This window comes from Panthera tigris, chromosome E2 (assembly GCF_018350195.1).
Source record: "Panthera tigris isolate Pti1 chromosome E2, P.tigris_Pti1_mat1.1, whole genome shotgun sequence".
NCBI lineage: Eukaryota > Metazoa > Chordata > Mammalia > Carnivora > Felidae > Panthera > Panthera tigris.
In genome coordinates, this window is record NC_056674.1 from 33675448 (window position 1) to 33692926 (window position 17479).

At 42.4% G+C, this 17479-nt stretch overlaps 1 protein-coding gene across 7 annotated transcripts in view; it reads left to right on the top strand.

Moving 5' to 3' along the window:
- The window catches only part of NUP93 (nucleoporin 93), a 103730-nt gene that overhangs the window by 58738 nt on the left and 27513 nt on the right, over positions 1-17479 (top strand). For 4 of the 7 annotated variants that reach the window (XM_007090190.3, XM_042968773.1, XM_007090193.3 and 1 more), the window contains 2 exons: positions 9116-9178; positions 14231-14359. In XM_007090190.3, the coding sequence (XP_007090252.1) occupies positions 9116-9178; positions 14231-14359 (192 nt within the window). Of the gene's footprint in view, positions 1-672; positions 734-9115; positions 9179-12210; positions 12270-14230; positions 14360-17479 lie in introns of those variants that run through there. The other 3 variants (XM_042968777.1, XM_042968776.1, XM_042968774.1) reach the window with 3 other exon arrangements.

The following is a 17479-nucleotide window of genomic DNA, read 5'->3' on the forward strand; positions in this document are numbered from 1 at the left end:
CCACTTCTAGTAGTGGAGAGAGAAGAGGATGGCCAGCAGAGGCCCAAGCCACTGCAGCGTGGCACATCCTGCCGCATCATGGCCTCTTTCACTAGGACACAGGCTCTGGCTTGTTTTTCATGAAGTGGTAAGGTTATCAGCACTGAGCAAGCCACATCATCTCCCCAGACCTCTTGTGACCAGCAGGGGAAACTCATTTATGCAACCCTGAAAGGTTCCTGCAGGGCTTTGCTGGATTTGGGAGACGGGGAGGGGTGTTCTGCCGAAAACATTTTTTCCTCCCTAGTGCCTAAATCGCCCTCGTTTATGATCCTACTCGTCTATATTGTGCCCTTAATACTTGATCCCCCTCTGCACGTGGCCCCCAATGACTGAGCTGAACAGATTGCTTTCCTTTCCTGGATGGCCAGAGGTAGGTAACATAACAGGACTGCCCTGGGCTCCCTGCAAGGGCACAGCTGGGTTTGCAGCGGTAGCACAAGCGATTTAAATGGCCCTCACAGGGGGGACAGCCCTTACTTAACCTCAGCCTTACTTTGCAAGGACAGTAACTCAAAGTGCTGATAAGCAGCCCTTGCTTCATGACTTGGTGTAGAAATAGGAAGAGGCATCTAGTAGTTATGTACCTACATTGTGTTGACAAGGGAGGTGTGCTGTGCCCTCCTGCACCCCTCACTACCGCACACGGGAGTGGCATGTCCCCGTTCTCAAAAACCTTCCCTTCTGGGTCATGGTGAGTCCCGCCTCTTACATTGTCTTTCTTTACTCAGTACTGAAAATCTTGGAAGTTGGGTTTTTGTTGTATGGTAATTACTTTCCCTTCTCTTTCTCTTCTTCATTCTTCTGTGGGTTGGAGAAGATAATAGGAAGGGGTCCACAAAAGGCAGTAGGTGGACTCGTGTGAATGGCTCTCTCAAAGGCCTGTGGCTTTTCCAGACGGCACAGACAGGTGAGGTGGAATTTCATCACGCCTGGATTGGCATGCCCTTGAAGAGACCAGGCATGCCAGCCCCCTTAAGTCAGTGCTGCCCAGAAGGCCCTAGGCAGATCCAGAAGGAGGCACTACTCAGAGCTGTGTGTTCTTAGGTTTAGAATCTCCTTGGACACATTGAGGTAGATTTAACTTGTGAGAATTTGTAGACCATTCTTTAAACCAATTTGAATTATGGGAGCAACTGATTTGTTTTGCCTTAATGGACCCAGATCTGTCACCTGATTGCGTGGTCCTTTGTTTAGCCCAGGAGTAGAAACCATGTACAAAATGGGACCCTGAAGCCTGACAGTGACAGATGGCCTGGTGCCCATGCGGCGCCATGTTACAGCGACAGGGTTTGCCACCTGTGGCTCCAGAGCTGCCTGCAGGCCTATGGATCTGCTGAGCTGGCAAATGGTGGGACTCACAGCCACTCTTGCAGGGTCTGCTGCCACCTGCTGAATGAGAGTGGCTAGACTTTTGCATAAAAGCACAGTGAAAGATCCTACAACAGCATTAAAAACATGGTACAGTTGGTGATGTCAGCTGCCAGCTTAGCACTGCTTTTTGCAGGGGGATTTTTTTTTTTTAACACTTATTTTTGAGCAAGACAGAGCGTGAGTGGGGAAGGGGCGGAGGGGGTGGGGCGGACACAGAATCCGAAGCAGGCTCCGGGCTCCGAGCTGTCAGCACAGAGCCCGACGCGGGGCTCGAACTCACAGACTGCCAGATCATGACCTGAACCAAAGTCGGACACCCAACCGACTGAGCCACCCAGGTGCCCTGCAGGGGGATTTTTTTTTTTTTTTATGTTTTATTTTTTTTAATTTTTTTATTTTTTAATATATGAAATTTATTGTCAAATTGGTTTCCATACAACACCCAGTGCTCATCCCAAAAGGTGCCCTCCTCAATACCCATCACCCACCCTCCCCTCCCTCCCACCCCCCATCAACCCTCAGTTTGTTCTCAGTTTTTAACAGTCTCTTATGCTTTGGCTCTCTCCCACTCTAACCTCTTTTTCTTTTTTTTTTCTTTTTTCCTTCCCCTCCAGGGGGATTTTTTAAAGACCTCTATCTGTGCATCTGCTTTTTAAAATATGATGCGGTCTGTGAAGAACAGTTTAAAGTATTAAACTTTTGGGGCGCCTGGGTGGCGCAGTCGGTTAAGCGTCCGACTTCAGCCAGGTCACGATCTCGCGGTCTGTGAGTTCGAGCCCCGCGTCAGGCTCTGGGCTGATGGCTCGGAGCCTGGAGCCTGTTTCTGATTCCGTGTCTCCCTCTCTCTCTGCCCCTCCCCCGTTCATGCTCTGTCTCTCTCTGTCCCAAAAATAAAAAAAAAAAAAAAAAAAAAAAGTTGAAAAAAAAAATTTAAAGTATTAAACTTTTGTAGAAAACAAGCTATGGGATTGACTCTAAATACGTGAGTTGCAGGATAAAGCCTGGATTTGCTATTCATATCGTATTCCTTGCAAAAGAAGATTTCACCGTCTCTTAGGCGTTTTAGGCTGACATTTTATGTATTCTTACTGTATTGCGTTAAATATTTCTCTGATGAAATAACCAAACATGCTATAAGACCATATGAAATCCCCCCAGATTTTAAAAATGTTTAAATTTAAAAATTTCTCTGTTCATCTTTTAGGCTTTATCAGTAATGAACATCTCTTTGCACCTGCAAATTCCTCGAGGCGTTCTCCGTGGGCACCACAAGGGAGCTAATGAAAAGCGTGTCCACGCCATCTGATAGGCCCAGCGGCTCTGATCACTGGCAGGGTTTGCGTTGTGCCCATCTGAAAACAGCATCTTGCTTTGTCCTTCCTCACTTTCTCCTCCAGTAGCAGTTTTACTTTTGTAAAAAATTCACCCAGGAGAAGGTTTCAGAAGAGGTCATTTGTTCAGAAATTGGGAAGATGGGAAATTTAGGAGAGGTTAAGGGAATAGGCATTTTACTCAGAATGAGCAGAAGCAGGATAATGGGTATAACTCACACTCCTGTCTTTTTAGAAATCAGACACTTCTCCGTTTCACTATCTAAAGGTAATGGCTACTTGCCGTGCTTATTGGAATTCTGGTTTCCATCTTGGAACAGGCCCTCTTGAGGATTCCGTCTGTTAAGCTTATTTTTTGATCTGCTTAGTTTTCTTTTCCTTGTTTCATTACCTTCTTAGCTGTTGCTTGTATCTTGGCAATGTTTTTTTTAATCCACAGTGACCATTTTCTCCTGTCACTGCTTGCTTGTGTTACTATTTTGGTTTGGAATATTGGTTACAGATCTATTAATTTGTACATTGTATGAAATGAGAGAAGATACAAGGCTTTTACAGCACTCACTATGTGTTTTTGTCAGATACCTTCTCGTAGGCAGTCTGGCCTGCTGTGGGGGCTTCACTTTGAATTTTTGACAGAGTAGATTGCCGCTGACAGTTGATCTTTTGAAGGGGAAGAGACACGGAATGGTCTTTTGTGTTTTGAAGGGGAAGGAGCATGTAAAATACGGCTTTTGCCATATCATTGTATCTTTTTTGTTTAATTTTTTAACGGCCAGGAAATCTGTGTTCAGAGTCTTCATTTCAAACTGTTTACGTAACTGTCCGGCAGAGCACTTCTTCCTCGTAGACGGGAAGCACTTTTCGCCATCTTACTTTCCTAGCTAAAATGGACACCAGAATTCTTCTCCCAGAGACCCTTATTTCTCACAGTTCTCACTTTTGGGAAGCAAATAAGCTAAGAGAATTTGGCCATTTGACAAAAACATCCCTGTGCCCACTCCCGTCTTCTGCAGTAGGAGTTAGCTGCCACTTGTATTCTGAGACCCAGTCTGCCTGGTGACTAAAAATAAGGCCGTTTCATGCCTGTCTTTCCCAACGTGCGCCATTTCAAAGCTCGTTCGGCTGTCAGGTACCTGAGATGTAACCACACGTTTTTTAGGAGAGTTGGCTTAGCTTGCGGTTATGTTCTGGGTGGTTCTTGGTTAGTACAGGTGTCCTTTGCTTTTCAAAAGTTTGTGTTATGCCACTTTGCTTTTATAAAAGACCTACATTAGTACCTGTGTGCTAACCAAAAGAAATTCAAAGAGGACTTTTGTTTTTATGAAAAAGGTGAAAAGCAAAAATAGCCTTCAGCATCTGTTTTGTAGCAAGCAGTTAGAGAGGCAGCGTGCACTGGGCAGTGGCGGCGAAAGCAGCATCACCAGACTCCTTCCCTGGGAGCCACACCGGCATCGCGGCCTCGGCCTCAGCCGCCAGAGCTCTTTGAACTGTGTCTGTGAGCATCTGTGCTTTCTCTTGATTTATTTTGTGCATCCATTAACAAGATGTGCCTCAAGGTATCAGAAAAGCCTAAGAGAGTTTATTTTTGGGGTCTGGGAAAACTCGGAATTTTTTGCACAGGTGTTAATGGTAATTGCTCCTTCGCTTTATTTCTTTTTAACTTACGAAAGGGTTCAAAGGTATGTTCTACTTTCAATAGCAGGAGAAACCTTTATACATTACAGGGCAGCCCACTTCCCCTGTTAAAGATGGAACACGTGGCTGGAGATCTTGGACAGCTGTACAGTGTGTATTGTTCCACAGCAATAAACAGTAATAAGAGTTTGAGACGCCATAGAGTTGACATCTAGAGCAATGATTTCCAGCTTTTTGTCTGTGATCCTTAGAAGCATTATATTTTACACCATGACCCACTTCATACATATAAATGCTTTCAACTATATAATTGAAAGGAAACTTTCACAAAACAGTGTTTACGTATACCACATATCTCTGTTGCATTTTATTTCATTAAAAAAAATGCTAATCGATTTCATGACCCATTTACCGGTTCTGACCCACATTTTGAAAAACACCATTCTCAAGGAATGCCACAAACTTGATATTTATCTATTGTCTCGTTCTTCCCCTCACTGTGTGACATAAGGGGAAGAAATGAATAAATATTCAGTCATAAAATATGTTTATTCTACCTTGATTTGCTGTGATAGAGACAGTATGGTAGGATGGAAAAAGGTAGAAAAGGGGTCAGAAAATTTGGTTTCTAAGTCCAGGCTTTGCTACTAACGAACTAGGTGATCTAAATAATATGGAACCACAACATTGTAGGGTTGATAGAAGCTCTAGAAACCATCTCGTTTGGCCCTTTCAACGTTTAAACCTATATTAATTAAGGACCTGCATTAAAGTATGATCCAGTTAGGCAGCCCCGAGAGATAGCTTAGTATTGGGTTAAAAGCAAGGACTAGACCCAGATATGTGTAATGCACACGTAGCATGGCGTCATCCCCATAGCCATGAAAGGGTTTGCCTTTACTTGTACTGGTATAACAGAATTCTCTGAGCCTTCAACTCATCATTTGTAAAGGGGAATAATAGGGGACAAAGAAAACAAACTAAAGATACTTTGCTTCCCTCTTGGACTCCCACCTGTTTAGAAAGAAAAGGAAGTTTTTCTTTATTTTCTTGATTGAGAAGAAAATAAAATATAGAATAAATAGAAGTACTATTCCCTAAGTATCTTGGTAACATTTGGTCTCTTGACAACTGTGTTTAAATTTTGCCTCTTCCTTATCCTTGTTGGGGTCCCGTGGTCCAGTTAGTTAAATGCTCAGATTCTGTTTCTTACCTGTAAAATGGGGAAGGGGTGGATGGGGGCGGGGGGAGTGATCATGCCTGTTTTTTCATATTGTTAAAAGATTAGCCATAATGTCTTTGCATTGCTTAGAGCAGCGTCTGGCCCTTAGTTGCTTGCTGAATGGGAGCTGTTATATGTTATAGAAAGCTTGAAACCAAAACGCATTCAAGGAGCCAGTTAGAAGAGGGTCAGTTTCCAGGACTCTGGCAGTGAGGAGCAGTATACAGATGGGGAAGTCAGGAGTAGTTATCTTACTTAGCAGGCCGGTAGATGTTTGTGGAGTGTTCTTTTACTGAGTGGGCTGGCAATAGACCGGTTAGATGGGAGACTCTGAGCAATTAAAAAGTGCTTGTTGGCAAGAAGAGGGGGCGTTAGGGATGTGGTGCTGTGAGGGTCACAGCTAAATGACTGGCATCTTAGTGGGAGGTGACCAGGGTCTTCTCTGTAACAGGGAGCCCCACCCGATGAGAAAAGGCACCTTCAGTTCACCCTTCACGCTCTCAGTCCTACGGAAAGCCCATTCTCTGATGAGCTCTAAAGGCATGTCTCTGGGATGCTAGGTGTTAGAGGTGCCTCACAGAAGGAATTGGAAGGAAAGGAAACGTGTGGAAAAGGGAAGTCAGGGGAGAGATCTGTGCGAAACTTGGGCTGAGGCAGGTATTTTTCTGCCCGACTAGTTCTTTAATTTGTTATTTTCCCTTGAGGTGTGTGTTCTTTAAAGGAAAGTAACTGCCACTAGATGGCACACGGATCCCGGCACTATTCCCACTGCATAAATTATTATTCTTTTAAAGATTCTTTTCAAAAGATAGGTCACCAGTGTGTTGTTTTTGAAAATAAAATATGATATGTAGCCTTTTTTTAGTGTTTCATTTTAGAGAGGAATAAAGGATTAAAAATTGAAATTCAAAATCTACGTATCTTGGGGGTCTAGTTTGCACTATAGAAGAAAGCTCAGTTGTTGAGGTATGTAATGGCTCATGGTCTTTGTTCATAGGAAGATGATGTCTAAAATGTGATGCTCATGCACAAGTGGTTGATTTACTTATTAGTGAGACTTTTGGAATGTAGGTTTATAGTGAATATTTTCAAGAGGAGTATAATCTGCCCCTAAAGCAACATCTGTTTTTCTTTCATTCATTACTACTTGACATTTCATCTCTTAGAAAATTTGGAATTGTGTTTCTTACAGAAAATTATGTTGCTTTTAAACAAATGTATCTGATTATTGCTTTGCATCTGTGTTTTAAGAGTGTGTGTGTGTGTGTGTGTACACGTACCTGGGTTAAATGTGGACGTGGCTACATTAAAGGAATTGGATGGATGGGCTGGTCACTGGAAAGAGCAGAGGAAGTCCAGAGGGAGCACGGGGTGCTGGGCACAGCCCCTCCCACCCCAACTAAAAAAAAAATGACACCAGGCCTGGTTAGGCAGTGGTTGTCACCCCCCTACCCCAGAGGTGGCTTGTGTAGACAGTCCACCTCCCAGAGCAGCAGCCGGGAAGAGGTGCAGCAAAGCACAGTCTATGCCTACTCTTTGTTTGCGAGCAGCATTCAGTGACAATTCCATAGCTTTGTTTATAAACTATGATACTAAAACCTTTAACTTTAGCCAGTAAAGACTGCTTGTGAAAGGGAAATTACAGTAAAGGTTTGTTGAGTTGATTCATTTGCTGGGAAGGGTATAAGGATCTGTTAAAATCCTCCCCATCATCTCGTGTCTGGTTTCCCATCATCTCACATCTGGCCAAAGGCAGGGATGTGGTGATAAGCTGCCTCCTTCTGAATGCACCACACAGGGTCCTAACTTTATGTGCTCTGGTTTAGTGAGGCCACTGCATTAGCAAACAAGTGACGATGCCTTTCCCCACCCCACCCCACCCCACCCTACCCCACCCCACCCCACCCTACCCCACCCCACCCCACCCCACCCCACCCCACCCCACCCCACCACCAAATAGCAGCATAGATATTTGGAGCAGCCTTCATGTTGTGCCCTCAGCTGCCACAGGGACTGCCCAGAGCAGCCTATGAGGGGAGCATTTCCTGGGCTCCTGGCCATTACCCTTGTTCATTCCAATGTATTGCCAGGTTGGGGTGTGACAGGTGTGGGAGAATCATGGGCGACTATGTAAGAGATCAGGGAAACCTAGAATATTAGTAATATTTTATTTAAATTTATATGCCCAACTATAGTACCTCTCCCCCCCCCCCCCCATAAGAATCAGCAACTTCATATCTGGGACTGCTTGAATAACATATATTAAAATGTTATAGTTGTTAAAATATAATAGGCGACCAAAAATTAACCATGGGGAGCTTGGGTGGCTCAGTAGGTTAAGCGTCTGACTCTTGATTTTGGCACATGATTTCGTGGTTCGTGAGTTCGAGCTCTGCATTGGGCTCCATGCTGACAGTGCAGGGCCTGCTTGGGATTCTCTCTCCTTCTCTCTCTGCCCCTCCCAAGCTTGTGTCCGCTTGCTCTCTCTCAAAATAAATAAATAAATAAACTTAAAAAAAATTAACCATACAGTAAATTTTTTAAATTTAGCATATCTTAAATAATGTTTTTTTAAATTTAGCATATCTTAAAATCTTTAGCTTAACTCTACTCTGTATTATGTTCCCTCAGAGAGTTCATATTTTTGGGCATTTCTCTCTTTGATGTCACCAACAAATCTAAATCTAATTGATTCCAATAATAGAGCTACATGTATTAAACCTTGAGTCAAGCACTTGATTGCATTATCTCATTTAATATTCATTTTACATATGAGTAATAGAGAGTTTGGGTGACTTTGCACAATACATGCCATCAGTAAATGGAGGCACCATGATTTGAAACTAGGTCTGCATTGTGTTACTGTGTGGTTGTGTTTTGTAGGCATTTAGCCCCGTGCATATTTAACCAGACTTGTGGACTGTCTTCTGTTCCTCCCACCCATATTAAACAAGCAGCTGATATCATCGGACCTGAGATAGGGAGTACACATGGCAAAACCCCAGAAGAAATATGTAGATTTTGGGGGGAGGGTATCCCAGCCATTGACAAATAAGTGGAAAACACCTGGATGAATGAATGGTGATGCTTCTACTGCAGTAGGAAGAAACTGGAGAATGAATTGAAAGCAATAGAGAAATCTAGACCAAGAAGCACTGTGAATGGCCGCATAGGTAAAGCTATATCTGTAATGTGGGCCGGTCGGAAATACTGAAGAGCAGTCTTGACTGTTCATTCACATTTGATATGTTTACAGGACGTGGGACTCATGCTACTGTTCCATGGGGACTTTACTTTCTAACGGCCATCATGTGCTTCCCAGAATGAAAGGAACTAGGAAACATCTGGAAAAACCATCTGTTCTGATGGTTTTGAGTTAAGAAATTTCTGTCAGGGTGAAGGTGGACAGGATAGTACATATCCTTATAGTTATTTTTTCCCCCTACAGTATACTTTTTTGATTACTTGAAGGTTAATTTTAACCTCAGTTGTGTCATTTTCCCCCCTTTCCTAGGGTTTCCTGAAGAATGAGAAGGACAATGCCCTGCTGTCCGCCATTGAAGAGTCTCGGAAGAGGGTAAGAAACGGCCCTAGCTGAACTGTGAGGGCATAGTGTATACCCGCAGTACAGGTTCTGGAAGCTGCAGCTTGTGTCCTAGACCCAGCTCTCCTACTTAGTTAATTCACCAGAGGGAGTTCTAGGGAGTTGGAGGAAGATACGATGCTTGTATCTGTGTGTGTATTTAGTAACTGAAATGCATCTGAAACATAGATTCGCCAGTTAATTATTAAATTAATCCTGAAGTGGAAGGGTCAGACAATTCATTATTGCAGTATAAGTGGTATTTTGATTTCTACTGAATCAGCAGTTCAGAAAAGCAGGTATGACCATCAATAATTTTCCTTTGTTTCTTTTCCTTTTTTTTTATCATACAGTTTGACTTTCTGTGTTACCTTTTATATTAACAATTTCCCCAAGCTCTTAAAAAAAAAGGCTTGGAGCTTGGTGCTCCAAAGGATGATAACTAAGTCGGTGAGAGCAGCAATACTTTGCATCAGGCATTCCCTCAAGATACTCCAAGATTGTTTACTAACATGTGTTATCTCCATTTTTTTCTGACAAGAATTAAAAGAACAAAACCTCTCCAAAACATCCCATTATGGAGTGAGAGATTTTTTAGGCCACTGGAGTCCTTTACGGAGGGAGGAGGAAGGTTAGCAGTCATGTGAACTTGGTTCTAAAAATGCAGCTCTTCCCCGGAAGGAGGCTGGAAGGGTTCATGCCAGTCTGCCAACGGTGGCTGTCTTGGCAAAAGTGAATAGGGGTGAAGGGAAAACCTCCGTTTTGCTGTTTACTTTATAACTCTTATCAAGTAAAATATGTTTATGTATTATTTATGTCGTTTAAAAAAATAATAAAGAAAACATACGCTTCTCAGTGTGCTTCATTAAAATGTTCTTTGCAGGTGGAAATGTCTCAGGAGGGCTGACGTGAGTGAGATAGGGCAGCAGGGGAGCTTGCCAGCTCTAATTTATAAGATGTTCCGAAGGCATTTCTTTAAATGACCGAAAATTTTAATTATCAAAGTAAAAAAATCCCTAAAATTTTATTAAGTATATTTTTGGCAATAGTATTTATCCCTGGAAATAGAGGAATTCACTTGATTCAGATTTGAAAAAAAAAATTTTTTTTAATGCTTTTTCTTGTTCACACTTCAGTGAGTTACTCACCAACATTGATTCTCCTGCTGTAGAGAACCAATGAAATTAAATTAGGATTGTCAAATGCCACTGAGCCTTATTAATCCATTTACCCTGCGGAATGTGTTTCTGGAATTGGCAGCCTCTGAACGTTGTGCCATACTGAGACTAAATGTGCAGCCAGCCAAAACATTTAAGTGACATACCACAGTGCAAAATGTGTGCATATGTATTTGTGAGGGAGATGTTCCGGTGTTGGGGGCCGGCATGGGGGGAGACCTTTCACCTCTCTGGACACCAAGAGGCTAACCACTGAGCAAGAATTATTTTCAAACAAAAGGTGAGCAGCTTCCTGGCATTTTGGTGGTAATTTCATGTTTGAATAACTTGCCAATGTCCTGCTGAAATGCCAAGAAAACAAGCTACAAATCCACAAATGTGTCCTATCTTTTTCCATTTGGTGCATCCCAGCAAAAACAGAACAACATTATCAGAACATATGTAGAGTTTCTAAAAGCCAGCAACAGCTCAATAATAAACGGGTGTGAAGTCAAAGCATATTGCCCTCTTCCCTTTATGAAATTGGGGTTCGAGTGCTCCCCACCTGTTTTTAATTCAGTTGCCCAGTTCTCTTCCTGCCTTCCTTTCTTAACTGTGTTCAAAGAGATTTACACACGTAATGTGAAAGATTCCAATTTAATTTATAATGTCTCCACTGCTCTGTCATTTTCTGTGGTTTGTCTTTCCTTCCTTTTAATTTTTACACATCCGCACAGCCTTTGAGGTTATTCCTTTTCTCTTCCCTTGGATTTCTTTCCTTCTTGTCCCTACTGTTCCCTACCTTTCACTTTGTCTCAGACCCTCACTGTCCTTCTCTTAGTTGTCAGTTAGTAGCTCTGTCGATCCTCTCTCACTAGCTCTTCTGGTTGACACTCTTCTTTGTACCTAATCCGTGGTTCAGATGTGGGTCTAAAGGGAATAGGCTGGAATAGGGCAGATGGGTGGCTGATCATTCCTGATTAGCCCACAAATTCAATGTTCATTAGCTCTAATGTAATTAAGATAAGCTGGAGGTTGCATGGTCAAAGGAAGAGAATTTTAATGTTGGGCCATTTATTTTTATTGGAAGCTCCTTATCACACTAATGATGAATGGAACCACAGTGCTGTTCATTCAAGTTGTGATGGTGTTTCTGAATGAGTAGCCTGGCACACTGCTCAGATGTATCTGAGGATTTGAGCCCAGAAAACTGCCAGTTTTCAAAGGACTTCCCTGTGTTCTTGAAACAGGAGTTCTTGGCACGTAGGTGGGCAGCCTGATGAATAGGTATTGCTTAATTCCCACTCTTAATTCCCATTAAGGGTCACTCTGACCCTTAAATGGTGCTGGAAGTGTGTCCCCACCGTCCTTATCAACAGGGTCTCTGGGTAGTATATTGTCTGTTTTCTTCAGCTGCTTTTACTATTCTGCCTTTCTTTATCAGCCAGAGGGCTTATCCTTAAGAAGAACTCTTGCATCAGTCTGGTGTCCTGGGTCAATACCACAGCTTAGTGCCTCACCTGTTGCAAGCTCAGAAAGCTGTACGGTCCGTCAGCCTTCCCCCACCTCCTTATTTCTGCCTGCCCTGGTCCTCGTGCCACATCACCCTTCATTTTCCGTTGCTGGGAGAGGCTCACCGCTGAGGGAGTTGTTGGTTTGACCACTAAGTGGGAAGAGTTGAGAAGAAATTGCAGTTCACTTGTGCATGATTTCTGGTTATCCTCTAGGGAAATCACCCCTTCTCTTACCCTGCCACCGCCTTTCTGTTCCAGCGTACTTCTCTCTCTTCAAAATGTGGAGCTCTCATATTTCAGTTCACTAATGTAACGAGAGAAAGTGATTTTTTCCTTGGATATTTTTTCACTCTAGGCTGACTGGAATGGTTCCTTCTGCCTGACTGCAGCAAGAAGCAAGCCAGGTGGAAGACTGTAAAGTTTATGATTATAATTTCTCCTGTGTCTTTAGAATACATATTAGAGAAGAGTTTCATTGATAAATGGACCAAAATCAGACTTGCAGGATATGCCAGCCTTCTTCCTAATCATTTGTGTGTGTGTGTGTGTGGTATCTACCTCTTTCACATTTTAATAAATATTGGTCCATACTCAAACATCCCATTGGTAGGAAGAGTGTATGTGATTTTTCTAGCAGTTTCCCAGAGCTCATGTATATGGGTATTATCAGTATAAATTATGTGTTGCCAAAAATAAAATAGGCATCGCTAATACTCATTCCCTTGGTGCTGCCTAATTAGATGCCAATCTGATAGCAAATGAAATGGCTTTTTGAAAAGTGGGCTTAAGCTGATGGGAGACATGGTCTGCCAATTAAAGAATAATAGACTAAGAACTTAGGTCATGATTTAGTGTGTCTAGAAGTTGCTTTCACTGATCTCTTCAAAAGGTTTTGTTTTGTCTTCTTCCTTCCCTCCCTCCCTTCTTTTTTGTCTTTCTTTCTCTCTCTCTTCTTTTCTTTCTTTTCTTTTCTTTTCTTTTTTCTTTTTTCTTTCTTTCTTTCTTTCTTTCTTTCTTTCTTTCTTTCTTTCTTTCTTTCTTTCTTTCTTTCTTTCTCCTTTTCTTTCTGAGCACCTTTGTTTTGGCAACAACCTGCTGTATCACCACTAGACAGGAGTGAGGTTTGCCAGACATTTCAGTAGTGACTTTGAGCACAGTGGTAGGAAACCTGATTGTAGAAGGCTCTGTTTTTGTTTTACTGATTTGCCTCCTTATATGAAAATATTACTGTCTCTAAAAAAATAAAGACACTGGGAGAATCTTTAGTTTTTGTCTTTTCTTAGATGCTTATTAAAAACCATGGATTTATATAATCCAATTAAAAATACTTCAGTTTAAACTGTGACCATTGTAATATGTAGCCTTATTTCAAAGGTTTAAAATATATATTTATCTTAATGAGCGAATGAAAAGATGTTCAACATTGCTAGTCATTAGGGAAATGTAAATCAAAACCATGAGATAACAACTCACACCCATTAGGATGGCTACGGTCAAAAAAAAAAAAAAAAAAGTCCAGAAAATAGTAAGCGTTGGCAAAGAGGCAAGGGTGTAGAGAAACTGGAGCCTTTGTGCATTGTTGGTGGGAATATAAAATGATGCATCCTCTATGGATACGTGGAGGTCCATCAAAAAAGTAAACATAGAATTACCATGTGATCCAGCAATTCCACCTCTGGGTATATACCCCAAAGAACTGAAAGCAGGAGCTTGAAGAGAGATCTGTACATCCATGTTTATAGCAACATTACTCACAGTAACCAAAAGGTGGAAGCAGCTCAAGTGTGCATGGACAGCTGGATGAACAAAATATGGCATGCACATACAATGGAATATTACTCAGCCTTAAAAAGGAAGGAAATTCTGCATACGCTGTATAGCACGGATGACCCTTGAGGACATTATACTCAAGGGAATAAGCCAATCACAGAAAGGCAAACATTGTATGATTCCACTTAAATGAGGTACCGAGAAGTAGTTGAAGTCCTAGAGATGGAAAGTGGTGGTTCCCAGGGGCTGGGGGAAAGAGAAAATGGAGAGTTAGTGTTGAATTGGGGACAGGATTTCAGTTTTGCAAGATGAAAGGAGTTGTGGAGTTTTACGGTGGTAGTGACTACACGACAGTCCGAACGTACTAATATCCTGAACCGTACACTCAAAAATGGTTAAGAGGTAAATTTGTGCGTGTATTTTACCACGATTAAAACAATCTCTTTAACGTGTTAGGCGCTAAGGATGATTTTTTTAAAGTAGATTGCTTTTGCTCTACTTATGGAAAGATGAGAATCTGAGGGACTTTTGAGTTTCTGTTGAACTTTAAAGGAAACTGTGTTGTTTTCCTGTTGGGGTCATCTCCCTCTGTTCCTCTCTGACAGACCTTTGGCATGGCCGAGGAGTACCATCGGGAGTCCATGCTGGTTGAGTGGGAGCAAGTGAAACAGCGAATCCTCCACACACTGCTGGCGTCAGGAGAAGATGCGCTGGACTTTACTCAAGAAAGTGAGGTAGGTTGAGCCCAAAGGATAAGCCACTGCCGGGGCGCCTGGGTGGCTCAGTCGGTTGAGCGTCCCACTTCGGCTCAGGTCATGATCTTGCAGTTCGTGGGTTCGAGCCGCACGTCGGGCTCTGTGCTGACAGCTCGGAGCCTGGAGCCTGCTTGGGATTCTGTGTCTCCCTCTCTCTCTTCCCCTTCCGTTCTCATTCTCTCTCTCTCTCTTTCTCTCTCCTCTCAAAACATGAATAAATGTTAAAAAAATTAAAAAAAAAAAAAAGATAAACCACCACTAATAAAAATGTGACGTCAAGGAGTGCTTATCTGCTGGACTACTGGCAGTCTTGGCGCAGGTGATCACTATCTTCCCCCTGGAGACACTGTCTTCACTTGGCCTCCAGGAGGCCCACATTTGCTGGTATTTCCTTCAGCATGTCTGGCTGTTTCTGCTCAGTGTCCTTTGCTGAATTTTTCTGACCCCTTGACCTGTAGATGTTTGGAGTGTCTGGGACTCAATCCCTGACCTGCTCTTTCTCCCTCAGTCACTGCCCTGTTGATCTCATCTGGGCATGTAGCTTTAAATACCATTTCTATGCCGAAGACTCAGATTTACCTTGCAGCCGCCAACCCCGGACTCATTTATCTGGTGGCCTCTTGGTTCTGCTAGCATGTTTCATGGCCATCTCAAGCTAAACGTGTCCGTACCCGAGTCATGATAGCAACTGCCCGCCACCTCCCTTTCCATGCCAGCCTTCTCTCCCCACAGAGTTTATCCTCTCTACAAATGGCAATTCCATTTTTTCACTCGCTCAGATCAAAAACTTCAGATTCAGTTGTGTAATAATGTGAGCAACTGACCCATAATGGCCATTCCTTACTATTGTCATAAAAAAAAGTAGTTTCAGATGACTTAGAGGTGCAGATTCAAAAGTATAATGTAAAAATTACCATGTAAGACATTTCAAGTAATGTTACCAATGCTTCCTGGTAAATCTTTTTCCTACAGTTTGTTTCACGGCTAGCTAGCATTCATTTCTCACAAGAGATAGGACACCTGAGGGTCAGAGAGACATGTAATATACTGGTTAGGCTCAGGAGTATTGGCTCCACACCATCATTCTGTTGAAGTCTGAGTTTAAGGTGAGTGGCTTGGCAGTTTATCATGCCTACGGGGTAATGACTGTATACATCCCATATCTACACATCTGTTCCTGACTTGAAAACCAGTTTTTTCCATGAAGTTAGCCCCCAAATAAATGCTAAAGACCTTTGTGTTAGGAAATTACTCATTAAGGACCCTGTTCCACATTTCTTGCACTCAAAGACTTCAAAGACTAAGATCAGAGTCTTCGGGAAAGAATTAATGTGTAAAACCCTTGGTCAGCCTAATGTTTCATTCTCTATTTCTTGTGAGTCTGAATAGATAAGTAGAACAGCTCATGGTTTTATAAACTTCAATTTTTAAAATGGTGTTAATAGGTTGTGGTCTGTATTGGGATTTGGAAGTAATTATAAGCTGCTAATGAGATGTTCTTTTTTGATTGCTCTTTTCTTAAAAATAGGTTAGTCTATTTAGAAGAATTCTCTTCCTTGACCTCCAGTCCCGTTGGAAGAAAGTTATCGATACTTTTGCTGTTCTCTATTGTGACACCTAGCAGAATGGATAGCTTTGCTGTAAAAGCTGGCAAGGGATGCAGATGGTTCTCTCTTCAGATTACCTAGGGAATTGCCATTTTCTGGAACCTTCTAGGTTTTATTTGTTGCTGTTCTTTTGAACTTCTTTCCTGAAGTATAATATATATACAGAAAAGTGTGCACATTATAAGTATGCAGTTTGGTGAATTATCACAAATGGCACAGACCCAGATGAAGAAACAGATGACTACCAGCACCCCAACAACCCTCCTTGTGTGCCTTTCCAGTCACTGCCTCTCAGCACCACCAACGGAACCACTGTCCTGACTTCTAACATCATAGTTTAATTTTGCTTGTTTTTTTGAGCTTTATGTAAATGAAGTCATACAGCATATGCTCTTGTTCCTGGCCTCTTTTGCTTGACATTCTGTATATTGTTGCATGTAGTTGTGGGCCGTTCATTCTCATGGCTGAGTAGTATAACTACAATCTATTTATCTGTTCTTGGGTTGATGGACATTTGGATAGTTTCTGGTTCTTTGCCTTTATGAATAGTGCTATTGTGAACGATCTTGGAGGTTTCTTTTGGTGAACGTATGTTTGCATCTCTGTTGGATACAGCTAAGAGGGGAATTGCTGGGTCAGAGGATATTCAGCTTTGGTAGGTCCTGCCAGACGGTTTTCCATAATGGTTGTATTGATGTACCCTCCCACCAGCAGTATGTGAGAATTCCATTTGTCCCATACCCTTGCCACACTTCTTTTGGGGGGAGGGGGGGTGTTTTTAAAATTTAACCATTTCTACAGGCTTCTCCCTTGCAATTTTCTTCAAGATGATAGAAAGGTGATGTACGTCTCCATTTGGGCAGACATTTTCCTCTACCCTATCTATAGAGTCTTCATGGTATGAAGGCCAGAGATAGGCTTTGGAATTCCCGGGCCTGGGGGTCCTTATTATAGATGGCCTCTCAGGAAGAAGTGTCCTAAGGAATGTAGAGCATGTGCACAGTACGGTGCCTCGCCCGGAATGGCAGAGAATGTGCACACAGCACATCCCAGCAGTCTTTATAGTGGGTGTTAGTGTTTGGTAAGCTGCACATTAAGTTTATTTTAATCATTTCAATATGGATTTGTCCCTTTTTAGGGATTTCCCTTGGTTTATAAAGTATCTCCAGGAATGTGGGGTGCCTGGGTGGCTCAGTTGGTTAAGCGTCTGACTCTTGATTTCAGCTCAGATCGTGATCTCATGGTTTGTGAGATCGAGTCTGGCGTGGGGTTCTGTGCTGGCAGCACAGAGCCTGCTTGGGATTCTCTCTCTTCCTTTCTGTCTCTCTTGTCTCTCAAAATAAATAAACATTACAAAAAAAAAAAAAAAAGAGAGAGAGAACACATGTGCTTTGAAGCAAGGAAGAGGCTTTTGGAATCCCTGTGCTATACTTGCATGTGGTTAGTGGGAGGAAGAACACCCCCAGTGCTACACTGCTTGCATGACAGCACA